Source organism: Kogia breviceps, chromosome 1 (genome assembly GCF_026419965.1).
Source record: "Kogia breviceps isolate mKogBre1 chromosome 1, mKogBre1 haplotype 1, whole genome shotgun sequence".
Classification (NCBI taxonomy): domain Eukaryota; kingdom Metazoa; phylum Chordata; class Mammalia; order Artiodactyla; family Physeteridae; genus Kogia; species Kogia breviceps.
In genome coordinates this window covers 14,441,284-14,455,256 of record NC_081310.1, presented here as the reverse complement: position 1 = coordinate 14,455,256, position 13,973 = coordinate 14,441,284, and the positions used below count along the sequence as shown (strand labels likewise).

The 13,973-nt window shown below is 37.6% G+C and overlaps 1 protein-coding gene across 1 annotated transcript in view; it reads left to right on the top strand.

Annotated features, from left to right (window-relative positions):
- Positions 1 to 13,973, top strand: part of USH2A (usherin) — an 833,496-nt gene that overhangs the window by 193,755 nt on the left and 625,768 nt on the right. Inside the window, exon 13 of the mRNA XM_059039022.2 lies at positions 2,746 to 3,387. Within this exon, the coding sequence (XP_058895005.1) occupies positions 2,746 to 3,387 (642 nt within the window). The remainder of the gene's footprint in view (positions 1 to 2,745; positions 3,388 to 13,973) is intronic.

The following is a 13,973-nucleotide window of genomic DNA, read 5'->3' as shown; positions in this document are numbered from 1 at the left end:
ATATGAGAATATTATGAGAGGAAAGTTTCCAGATAAAGTGAGTCTTGGATTGTAACTGAACACGTCTTGGTTCATATAGGAAGTTTAAAAAAGACCTTTACCTTCCTATTGTCATTCAAGACACCAAGTCTTCCATGGTTTTTCTAACACTGACCTGAACCTTATAATAATAAAAACATGCCCGGCAGAGACACACACACACACACACACACACACACACACACACACACACACACACACACGCCCGCAAACGTGCATATGCACAAACATACGAACATATCATTTGGAGTATCATTTTCATGTCTGTGATATAACACTAAAGCTAATTCTTTATCTTTTATATATGTTGATATGCATACATCATTTTGTACAATTCAGCTAGACAAGTATTTCATTTAATTTAATAAAAAAGAATATGGGCTTGCACATATTCATGGTATTACACAAGATTTATAGTATTACACAAGATTTCTCTGGTTTAAAGAAGATTAAATCAAAATCTTTACCAAAACTTGCCCTTATGCATTTTAAGCATACAAAAGCTAACTTTTCAGGGACAAAAAGAAAAGAATAACTAACTTATAAATAGAAGCACACTTTTGTTTAGGTTTATCTGTGATATTGAATGAAGTCCTCCAAGTTCAAGCCATACAGCATCCTTTGTTGTTAAAATAAAATATAAAATATACTTTAAATTCAAGCTGTGAACACAAAATTTAAAGAAAGGGCTTTAGGGACAATCAAATGATTACAGCTCTGTATCAATAAAATCTTTCCTGTGGTAGTTAGATTCCAGAGCTTAAGGAAGGATCACAGAATCAAACTTTACTATTTGCTTAGAATTTGTTATGGCCTCCCTGCCATTTACCTGTGTTATTGGTTGATCCAGGTAGTTTTCTGCAGGAAAATAAATACATACTTTTTGAAGATGAAATCATCAGTTTGATGTTACCATCTCTAGAGCTATTTCTGCACATACAGCATTTTATAATAGAAATGTAAACTTGATATGTATATATATATCTTTCTTTTCCTAATGGGACTAGCAAGTAACCTTATTCAATTTTACCTTGTTCATATGATTAAAAAAACAACAGAAGATACAAGTGTATGTTGTATGTGCTTCAGAAAGCAAACTGTTAGATTTAACAAAACTGTTAAAGCTTACTAATGATTCTATCACCAGTAAAATACATTAGCACCAATAATTTTATTAAAGTAGGTCATTCATCTAGAGTAAAAAGGGAGAAGAATGTGAATTAAATGCCAAGTGTGCTAACTCGCCTGTACTTTTTAACACCGAATGTGATGCCCTGTAGGCCTTCCTGAGTATCGTTAGGAATAGATTACCTGTCAGGAATATGTATGGCATATTCAAATAAGCGCTGCGCATATTTTTGAAACTGATATGATGTGAATCCATGTAGACCAATTTTCATAGTTCAAAATGAGTCATAATTCTTGTTAACAATACAGTTATTTTTAAAATGTGCAGCAGTAGTGGTCCTTTTTTATTTTCCTTATTGAAATTAAATGATATGCCTTAGGTGAGTCATTCGTCACTGTTAAAGAACTTGCCTTCCATTGGAGTTCTTGAATTTTTATCCATATATATATATACACATACATATTATGCGTTTCCTTCCAGCTTAGGAAATGCTTTTCTGCATATGGTTTCCTGAGTGTGTTTTTGACTGTTATTTCACAACTCGTTTTTTTTTAAGCGATTATAGCTTGAAATAAATGTTTCAATGGATTCAACCTCCCATAGTCACTTGTTTAAATTCATGGATATGTGAAGACTAGCTAAAGAAAGTATTTTGCCTCTCAACATTTAGTAATCAATGTTTTAAAATTCCTTTCCCTTGTAACACTCTTTTTCGAAACAACACAAAGTTGTCAGATTTAAGCGTAGGTGATAAAACATTTTTCTTTGTATGTAAAATGTATATATGTTTGTACTCCTTTAAGTAGAAGTCATGTAAACAGCAGAATTTACTTAGTGCTTAAAGAGGTATGTTCTGAATCACACGATATGAGAAGCAATGTGATTGCTTTATGAGCCACGGAGAGCCTAATTTATATTAATTGAAAATGATAAAATATAGGAGTGTATGAAAGCATTGAGATATAATTGCTCTGGATAACTTTTATTTATAGTAATTATTTAGTTGTGTGAGATTCGGAAGTAAGTATGTGTACTGTTATCACAAAAATAGTTATAGCTTAACATTTATCAACCGTTTTGGGCGGATGCCGATTGCTAGGAAGATAACTTGGGTGGTAACACGCAACTCTTCTGTGTGGCTTTGAAAATGTATTTCACTCTCAACTTTTAAATGAACATACTTCGTTACTATGAAATAACTAAGAATAATGGTTTTAATATAGTTAAATAATTTTAAAATAATAGTTCTGATATTTGTTAAAGAGGAAAAGAGTTCCAGGGTGTGCACCAGAAGCCATATTTGCATTAAGCATTTCTCCTTGCATTAAGTAATGAATAACATTTTATAGAGCACATTGCAAAAATAAAGTGGTATATGAGTGCAAGTTAAGTATTGCCATCGTATTTTGAGTATAGGATCAGCCCTCTTTGGCATTACTTGTGAAAGAAACCCTCAGCATTTTGTTACGCGTGTATTAAATGTGGCCAGTAGCATTGTTTGCGCTACAGCTGTCTTGAAAGCTTGAGTGCAATTGTTTTCACATCTTTACCTTTTTGAACACATTTTTTCTCTTTAGGGCTTAGATGTGATCACTGCGATTTTGGATTTAAATTTCTCCAAAGTGTTAATGACGATGGCTGTGAGCCCTGCCAGTGTAACCTCCACGGCTCAGTGACCCAACTCTGCAATCCTCTTTCTGGGCAGTGTGAGTGCAAACAAGAAGTCAAAGGACTTCAGTGTGATACCTGCAGAGAACACTTTTATGGACTGGACACCACCGGTTGTAAGGCCTGTGACTGCAGCATAGCTGGGTCCCGGTCTGGGACCGTCTGTGATGCTCGGACAGGACAGTGCCTCTGTAATCCCAATGTCGGAGGGAGACGGTGCAGTGAATGTTTGGAGGGATACTTCTACCTACAGCAAAACAGTTCTTTCCTCTGTCTGCCTTGTAACTGTGATGGGACTGGGACAGTAAATGGCTCTCTGCTGTGTGACAAATCAACAGGACAGTGTCTCTGCAAAGTAGGAGTAACAGGTCTTCGATGTAATCAGTGTGAGTCTCACAGGTACCATCTGACCGTTGGCAATTTTCAAGACTGCCAGACGTGTGAGTGTGACCCCTTGGGGACGTTACCTGGGACCATTTGTGACCCAGTCAGTGGCCAGTGCCTATGTTTGCCGCATCGTCAAGGAAGAAGGTGTAATCAGTGTCAACCAGGTAAGGGAGAAACGTGGGACATTTTCAGTACACAAAGGTTTTCCTTCTATCCCATATCAGGTGATTCCTCTTTGCTTCTCGGGCAGGTCTTCTAAAAAGTGAATCTCCAACACCTTTGTGGCATTTATATCATTATCTAATAGAGATGTAACTATTTAGTTTATTTAAGATTATGTGGCATATTTGTGTTGCTGTATTTGCGAGTGACCCTTTAGATGAATGCCAGCCGATCGGACATTTCATAACTGAGACTTACTTTTATTTAATTTCTCCACTCGAAGTAGATCCCCTTTTAACAACTGAAAAGAAATGAGAAAAGCAAGGATACATTTTATATTCTAGAGAAAGGGAAACTTGAGTTGATCATCCACACAATGCCGAATATTCAGATGATGAACTGACTTTCTGAATAAAAGCTGACCAAGTGTTTTTACTAAATGAGCTGTATGTTCTGGCATCAAATAGAAACATCTAAAATAATTATTAAATTAATAAAATAGGCTACTGTTTAGTCCTACTGTACCCATCTTTCCAGGTTTCCCAGTTGGAAGAAAGATGGACCCTATCCATAACTTTCTCATTGACTTTATATGATTTTACTAAAGCAATGTAGACAGCTGTACTAATTGTTGTCCTGTCTAGCAAAATCAGCTCTGAGTTATCTGAACCTGTGAAAATGAGGGTGATGCAAATTCAGAAGGGTGATTTGCCTGCCAGGGAAGGGTAGGACTAAAGTCTTGTTTTGCATAACAAGGAATTCAGCTTATTAGAATTGAACCAAACCTCTCCCCTGGCATTGGTCAGTGTGACAAGTAAATCCAAAGAGACAGAAAAGAAGTGATGAATAGTTAATTCTCTTTGAGGTAAAATATCAGAAAACAATTTGAACTGGCTTCAACATAAATGGAAGCTGTATTATCAGTGAATGTCCCATAAAACCTTATGTGGAGCAACACAGCCACGACTCAGGAACTAGAAAACTCTCATTGATATACATTCATTCATTCATTCCCACCCTCCGCCTCTTTCTGCAGAAGGCATCCTGCTTCTCTCTTCCTCTCTGCGTGGTTATATAGCCACCCCTGTCTCCTGAGTTTGCTTCCAGTTCTAGTTGCAGCTATACAGAGAGACATTAGCTGCTTCTTGGTTACAATTCCAAGAGTGAGATTCTAATTGACTCAGTTTTGTTGGGGTGGCCATGTCTGAGCCAATTCACTGTGGCCAGTGGTGTCAGGATCACATAAAATAAGCATGGCTTCTGGGGACCACTCCTTCAGGTAGGAGCAAGGTGGTAAGTATCCCAGAAAACAGGAAGATTATTGAGAGTTGACAGCTGCGGCGTACTGCGTTCTTTCAGCTTCAGATTTATCCTCCCAAATTGAAATCAATTATTATTTTTTATATCCTAAGATGACTTTTTTTTTTTTTTTTTTTTTTTACTATTTATTAATATCTCTAATTTTGGAAAGTTTCCTGCACAAATAACCATGATATATATAACCTTCTTTGTAAATAAACCAGCAAAAGTTAATAGAGCAAATGTTATATGCTTTTGAGTCATTATCCATGGTTAAAATTTATTGAGTGTTTCATTCTGACCTAGAATATAGCTGTGCCACAGAACTAGAGACCAGTGGGCTCAAATCAGAACAGGAGTATCAGGGGTAGAAAAAAGAAACTGATATATTGCTTGGATAGAGTTCTATTTGGAGAGTTTTGATTCCTAGAAATATCTAAGAGATTCCTAGAAAACTAAGCAGAGGCAAATTTTTCAAGAAAGGAAATATAATCAAGCATATTATAGGGTATAACTGTGAAATAGATTTATGTAGTCATAATAAGATAATCTCTGAAAAGTGATTTAACCAACTAAAGGGATTATTGAGGAGGAGGTATAAAGAGCTAAATATTCATTTTCTATAGTAGAAAGACAGTAGTCTAAATTTTATAAGTTGAGATGTAACAATACATGTACGTTATTCAGAAATAGAGAAATGAAAGCCAGAGGAAACAGCTATAGGAGTTAAAGGTGATCGCTGTAGGCGGGGAAATTCCTGGGAGAAGAATGAAGCATCAGGCTGCCATTTTACATTCTGACTCTTTAAGTTCTATTTGATTTTAAAAACTATCTGCACGTAAATTCTGATAGAAATAAAAATTTAAAAATTACTGGAAAAATCATACTCAATTCTCATGGTCTCCTGACCCGTTTCTCTTGGGGATTTATCTGGTATAGTGTTGTTGTTTTTTTAGGAGAATAGTTTCTTAGTAGCTTTTTGCCTATGTACAGATGACACAAAACTCCTCTCCAGAGGTGTATGGCAAACTGTCCTCTCTTTTAAGGAGGATATAGAATGGGGATCATCACTATTAATGAAAATAATTATCATATTTAAAGTTACCTTGTATTTTATTTACTAGTGAAGTTGTCTTACTTCCTTTGAGTTTTGATATCTGGACAGTAGGATTATATTATGCAACTTACATAGCCACAATATTGATATAATTCCTTGTATATTGCATGCAGTCAGTAAGTGGTTTGTTTAATTGAAATGAGAAATAATCAGGAGTTTTAACAGGGACATCTGTATTAGGTAGGGTTCTCCAGAGAAAAAGAACCAATAAGAGATGTCTGTGTGTATATACATACATGCATACACACATATATATATATATATATGTATATTTTTCCCACTGAATATATTAGTCCATGGGAGGATCTGAACTCCTGATCCTCCTGTTCTGATTTAAGCCTGTTGATCTATAGTTCTGTCGCATGCTGTATCCTAGGTCTTACTTTTGCAGCTGTACTGAAGATTTCCTTCACATCTCCTGTGGTGGATCCCCTGTTTCCCGAATCCTATTTGTTCTTTTTTCTTGATTTATTTGTGTATTTGGTAGAGCAAATGCTCCAGTAGCTTCTGAAAAGGAGAAAAGGGAGGAAAGTGATTTTTTTTTTTAGAATTTTGAACACCTGAAATTATCTTTATTCCATACTCATAGCTGTTTGAAATTGTACCATTATATAGAATCCTTTACACTCCGTAAATTTATTTCACCATTATCTTCTAGCAGTACCAGCTAGATTTTTGTTTCTTTCTTTTTTTTTTTTTTTTTTTTACATTCCAGAAGCTTTACCATCTCTATATCCCTCATTTCAGAACATTTCATGATGAGATGCTTTTCTGATAAATACTTTTTCTGGTAATTCAGTGGGGCATTTTGTCTGTAGATTAATGTTCTTATGTTTTGGGAACATCTATAAAACACCTTCATAGCAACATCTAGACCCGTGTTTGACTGAACAATTGGGCACCAAATCTAGCCAAGTTGACCCATAAGATTAACCATCACAGGTACCCTTTCATATAATCGCCCTGTTCACTGTAGCACTTCTTCCCTGTACCTGTTGAGGACAAACCCCCTCTGGCATAACTTCTAGAGAGAAAACTCATTTTCTTCTCCCAAAATGTGAGAGGGAAAACCTTCTGTTTGGGGAAAGTCACACCTGCCTTCCGAAATCTCTGAAGCCTGCAGTTTCATTTTTTCCCCAGAGTTACGAAAACCTGCGTCAATTGGCTTATTGTTGGCCTGTCCACCTGCAGGTGCTTGGCTTTTACTTGTAGACATCTGTCCTTAGCAGCAATTTCCTCTTCTGTTCTGTTTTTTTTTCTTTTATTTAATTTTTTGGACTTCAGAAGGGAAAAATTGTTCAATCAACCAAACTTAACTGAAAACATTACCCTAGTATTTTCTGCGTTTAATCTTTTCAGATCAAACCCTTGCAGTCATGCTTGAGTTTTCCCGTAATTCTTGTCTCTTCTATCAAAATCAATCTTGTTGGTTTCACATACATCCAGGATTTGACCACTTCTCACCACCCTCACTTATCCATCTTGGTCCAAGCCGTGGTCACGTTTCTCCTGGACTATCCCGATAGCTGCCTGAACTCCCTGTTTCTCCTCTTTATCCTTCTCCAACATGCAGGCAAAGTGATGTGTTCAGACTTTGGTCAGATCCTATCACCGTACCCTGAACTGGTTCTCCATCATTGTAAGGAAACAGCAAAGTTGATGAACTCTAATGGCCCCCATGATCTGTAATGCCCATGACCTCCATGGCCTCATTTCCAGACATAGGTTGTTCCTCTCCAGCCTGTAAGTCTCATTGCTTTTCTCAAATTGTTCAGTGCTCAATACCAGGGCGAGGAGCAGATTGCCATAGTGGGGTGTCCATATATATTTCCTGAACTAGCGAATGAGTACATTGCAGAATACCTCAGTGCCCTTTTCCTCTTTTTAGGCATGGGCATAGTGCAAGCCTGTGAGTGTTTCTTTAGCTACACATAGGGAGGATATGGCATTCTACCTTGCAAGGGAGGAAAGGCACTAGTGGCCTAAGGACCTAACGCATTTTTTGGACAGCACAAGGTATTCTGTACACATATGCATAGCCTATGGAAAAGTCAAAGTGTGTTTGTGCACCTCTTTTTTTTTTTTTTCTGTTCTGCATTGTTCTAGCTTCAGAAACTACTTTGACTTTTGTTTTCTGGGTTTTATCGTCTCTGCCCTTGAAACTTAGCTTGAAAGAAAAGAAACCCTGATCCTGAAGTATCTATTATAAACAGATGCTTCACGGTAGCCAACCTTGCAGTGGGCACATTAAAATGCACTGCTGCAATCGGAAGCTTTCTTTCTACTTCTTTAAACACATCTGAGAGAACTAGGTTATATCCTACAGCGGGGAACAGCACACCAGTGTGTGCGAGCATCGAGACGTGGAGGGAGCAGTACGGATAGTGGTGGTGAACGAGGGAGCCCAAGGACTCCATCCAGCCTGCCTTTTTCATCTGTGATTGTAAATATCACTGACCATCCCAGACTAGTACACATGGACTCTTGTCCTACTTTCGTCAAAAGCATCATTAAGGAAGGTGCATATGATGAAACCTCATGTATTATTAACCTAACCTTACTAGCAATGTACAAGGAATAGGCTTAATTCAACGAAAATTTATAGGCAATTTGTTAAAGCAGCAGTGCACATTAGAAGGTACATTAGAGCCACATTGGTTTTAATATGCCATTCAATAACTCGAAAAGAGGTTAAGAATGCTGCTTAACCTCCATCAAGTATTTTTAAAATGCTTTAATTTAAAATTATTTGCAGGGCTTCCCTGGTGGCGCAGTGGTTGAGAGTCCGCCTGCCGATGCAGGAGACACGGGTTCGTGCCCTGGTCCGGGAAGATCCCACATGCCGCGGAGCAACTAAGCCCGTGAGCCATGGCCGCTAGGCCTGTGTGTCCGGAGCCTGTGCTCCGCAACGGGAGAGGCCACAACAGTGAGAGGCCCGCATACCGCAAAAAAAAAAAAAATAAAAAAAATAAAAAAAATAAAATTATTTGCAGTGTGTGTACATATATGAATGTGCACATACCTACACTCATAAATAGAGCACCGAATATGTTTTCCCGGTTCGTTTTTTCAGGACTGGATGACGTCATAACATTTGGCAGCAGGCACTTAATCAGAGGCCGGACCAAGAAAGGCAGGGAACGGTGTCAGGGCAGCCCCAGCCAGTGACCCACCCTTGTCCTTGAGAACTAGAGGCAGAGAGGGTTTATTGAGGATCCTGCAGCTTTGGAATAAAATAAAGGCCAGTTTATAATGAAAACAGCTTCACATGACATGTTTCGTGCTAATAGGACAATTCCTCATGCTTCCCTCTGGTATTTACTTTGGGTTTGCTTTTATAACTCATACAGACCATTAGAAAATAAAGTATCTTGTTTCATTAAGAAGCGTATCATATTTGTCAAGAAATGAGCTCATCAAACAGAATTGCATGCAAGACCCTGCCAATGGAATTGGAATTAGATGGCTGATCCTCCATTAAAAATCAGTGCATCAAAGTTGAGATCCGATTATGACACATGCCCCAGTGTTCGGTGAAACGGCCTTTCCAGATGAGCACGTTTTTCACAGAAAGACCACAGAGTAAGAGCCTTTTCCTTAATAAACCACCAGGAAAGAATTTTGTCATAAGAAATACAGATCACAGTCCTACACACATCTGGGGGAAAAAAAAAAAGGGATATTGACAGGTCATTATTTAAATTTTAGGAAAATCCCACTTTTATTGAAAACTGCCTAGTAAAAATTGCAATGATGATAATAGATAATATTTACCAAGTGTATACTGTACGCCAGACCCTGGAAGAGTGTTTTATCTAAAAAAATTCCATTTAATATGCACACTATTTCTATGATGGAAGGACCAGTATTATTTCCTTAGGGGAAATGGAATCTCATTAAGTAGAAGAGCCATTTACAAGTCCAAGTCCATCTGACCCCAGAATCTGCACTCTGAAAGAGTGAAACCCTCTGAATAACTCTTTATTTGTTATAAACATTCACTTAACAGATATTTGAGGGTGGGTGGGTTGAAATAGAGACACAAGTGTCTGTAACCTCCCCCTAACGCTCAAACTCATCTCAACCCATGTTTCTCGCTACTGCTTCAGGTCCTGGGGTATTTCATTTGTTGTGCTGAATCTGAGTCATAGTTACAAAATAAAAATGAACAGAGTTGTGAGCAGCTACAGTGTTCAAGTAATGAAGAGCCGACTGAGGGGTCTAGAAATGGGCTTACTCCATGGACAAAGTTAGAGAAGTGTTTGAGGTGTTTGCCATGGCATGGGACAGAGACTTTAGAGCATGCATCTGAAAAATATTGAGACTGAGAAAAGTGAGAGCAAAGAAAAAGTTTTGCTGTGGATTATGAATATACATGTGTATCTGTGCACTGTAATCTCTGAGACATAATCAGAGCGGCGCTTCTTTATATTCCTTGTTGTTATTGGATTTGATTCTTCGAGAATATACTTATGAAGGCTTCTCATGGATACTCAAATAGGAAAACCAGGTTTTTTTTATAAAACAGAAAGTCCAATAGAATAATTTCCCTTATATAAGCATCTTATTCTACCCTTCATTCTACGAACTGGAGACATATTTTTGGAGTGATATTTTCTTTCTGAAGCCCTGTTCCATCCGTTGATCTGGCAAGGATTACATTTTGAATTTATCGTGCTTATCCATATACATTTCCTACTAATCCTCCCTGATACCCTACCTCTTCTAACCACTCTCATGACTCACAGATTTATGTTTACCATTTTCTTTTCAGTATTAGAGATATCATCTGATAATTGTAAAGAGTAACAGATACCCTCCCGTCCATCTACTCCTCCATCCTTTCAGCCATCTATCCATTTCCTTCATATATCCATTTTTTTTCAATTAACATCTATTGAATAAATTACTATACACCCGAGCCTGTGCTGCTGTAAGATATACAACCAGAAATATATTAAGGCATTACAGTTTAGTAGGGGAAACTGACTCATATGTAAATATAACACATTTGTGATAAGTGCAACATTAGAAATGCACAAGATAGAGAAGTAGTAAAATGAAGGGACTGATTAATTCTTGAAGGCTGGGAGACATAAAGAACTTAGTAGTGTTTCCTGAGCTGGGTTTTAGAAACAAAATAGGATTCGGCAAGGTATTCAAATCGGGGAAGCGGTCCAGGAAGAAGCAACAGGAGCAGGGCATTTAAAATACATCTAAACTAATCGAAAATGAGTTTTTCAAATGTTTAAAGAGAAATGATAGCTTGAGATGAATAACCATATTTATTTATGCGCTTGTTAACATTTGGTCAAATCTATGAATAATAATTTTAGCATGATTTTTATACAAAACCACCAAATGGAGGAAAATTGTTATTTTAATTTGAAAATTAGCATCATCTCCTCCACTTCACTTTGAAAAGATTGACTTGCAAAACCATTTCTCAAATATGTCTCTTGTTGCCTGGGGTAGGCGAGCCACAAATTCCTCCCTAGACTTTTCTCTTAACATGGTGTCCATTCTCTGGTTTAAGAAGAGAATTGTTTCTTCTGAATGGCTCATAATTAGTGCTTACCCTCAGCTCTGCCCTCCTTTTCTGAATAAGGCCTAGAGGTTAAACTTGTTTTCTCTCTCCCATTTCCAGACCTTAGCAAAGCCTAGTTGTTCACGGTCCTCGGGAGGGCCATTGCTAGGAAACGGGCTCTTCTTTTATGCCCAGGATAGGTACTCTGCTGTGCAAATAGCCACTACGGGAGAGGATACCAGCTGCCTGGCTAATGACTTTGAACTCTAAGGATGCTGTTAAGCCTTCTCCTGGATAAAGCAATACTCTTTTATGATATGGGTGACTTTTTGCGTTTGCCGTGTAACACATTGTTTCTCACATGAGACTTGTCTGGTCTGGGACTGGAGTTAGAAAGAAAACTGGAGAAAAGAAGAAACTTTAGTGGGCTGATTTGGGCTCTCTATGTGTGAGCTCTCAGCCCTGCATAATGGAAGGTAATACCTTTGTCCTAATGACCGTGCTTTAAAACTGTGGTACAAAATCACCCATGGAAAGAAATCTCCAAAAGACCAGTTAAAAATGATGCAGACACGAACTTGGGGAAGATGAAGTGGAGCTAATGGAAGGAGATCAGAAATCTATTGAGTTTAAAAAAAAAAAAAAAAAAAAAAAAGAAAGAAAGAAAGAAAAAGAAATTAGGGTCAGTTATCTTTAAGCTACACTCAGGAGCTGAAGTTTAAGTGGGAGGGAAGGGAAAATGTTTTCTATAGTTAGGAGTCATAAAAGGAGAGGTAATGGTCTAGAATTAGGCACATCCAGGTAAGGCAGGAAGTAATGGTTGAGCAGGAAAGTACCTGAGTCATCCAAATCAGAACTGCTTAAAAATAGGGCAACTGAAATACTTGTGGGATTAACCTTTATAATCATGCTAATGAGAGGAGGAGGGGAATTAACCCTAAGACAAATTCCAATGTAGTCTTTTCCTTGAAGCCTTAACCTCCAGGTTGCAGCCTCCCTGGGTACTTTAATACCTTTCTTGTTCTTCTCAGCTGATACCTCTGATTTTTCTCTGCCCTTCTTTTGTCTCCCAAACTTGGGCAACCCAATCTTCTGCACCAAAATCTACACTCCTCGTCTTTACAGATTCATCTAACAAATCATTTTTTGTAAAAATCCTTCCTAGCTGTTCTAGAATTCTCTGTGCCTTGAACCTATTGCAAAAAGTCCAAATTAATTCTACTTCTAAGTATCTGTGCTAATGGGGAATTTATCCAAGTTGGAGAGCTGTTAGTACATGAATGATGCCATCATCATGAACCTTAAGGACCTACGTACCTTCACACGAGGGAAAATACATAGAATCCCAGACACAATGGTCTTGAGTCTAAAATAGAAACCTTCTACTTTTGTGATTTTTATCACATGGTGAGTCAGAGAGGAAAATATGTAGTAACTGTCAGGGCCATACTCTGTTTCTGGCAACACATATAAAGCAAATTGCTGTTGGTGAATGCAGAGAAGCAAAGGGCAGAATCTAGTTGCAAATTACTATCAAAAATGATAGTCTTAGTTCTCTCGAATTGAATGGCACAGATTTTGAGCTTCTTTCTTTTCTATTTTACTCCTCCTGAAACTTTTTAAGAGAGAATATGCAGGGCCTAGGAGAAGAATAACAAATTAATTGTTGATAGCTGTAAAAGAATGGCTTGTTTTCAACTAGAGCCTCAAATGAATTTTACAGTGTTCCAATTACTTTTGGTTTTTCCCCTAAAGAATAGATAACACAGAGTGATTTCTCTCTTTCAATATCACTGATATTTTATAAATGTAAGTTAGTGATCCTGACAGTTGTACAACTTATTTTCATTTGCCAGAGCTTTATTCATTGTTTCAATAAAATTCCTTGTAACATTATGCACACGTGTGTGTGTGTATATATGTGTATGTGCGTATATATGTGTTTATACACGTATATGCATAAACACACATATCACACACCACCCAGAACCATTTCTCCCTCATATGCCTGCTTCATCATCCAAATGTCCAATGCATTTCTAATTTTATAACTGTTGATTTCCACCTTCTGGGTCCAAGAAATTTTAAGTAACTGGAAGATATTTTTGAATCATATTTTATTTCCCTTCTTTTTCTATAAGAAAAAATACAGATTTTGTAATTAATCTAAATTCTGGTTTTTTTTGTTTGTTTTTAAATATAGTACTTGTGGGGATCAATGTCTACCTAATAATTTGGTGCAGTTTTGTGAATTCCAGCGTTCGAGTGCCTCCTTTGTGACAAGCACTGTATTGGATGCTGGGTAGACAATGATGAATTAATCAGATGAGGTTCCTGCCTTCAGGGTGGCTCCAGTCTGGTGGAAGTGAGATTAATTGTAATTTTCCTCAGCACTCTATAGGAAATAGAATGCTGTGAAACTAACAGGCATACCTAAACTAGCCCAGAATAGGTGACGGGAGGAAGTCACAAGACCTGATTTGCATAGAGTGAGGTGGATCCAAATCATTTCAGCAGACACAACTGCCCATGAAAAGCGTTTAGGCATCAAGAACAGAATGAAGTATGACTGGGGCAGATGAGATGAGCTGTAAAATGAAGCTAGGGAGATAGGCAGGGCCTTACTGGAGGGTTGGAAGCTGTGG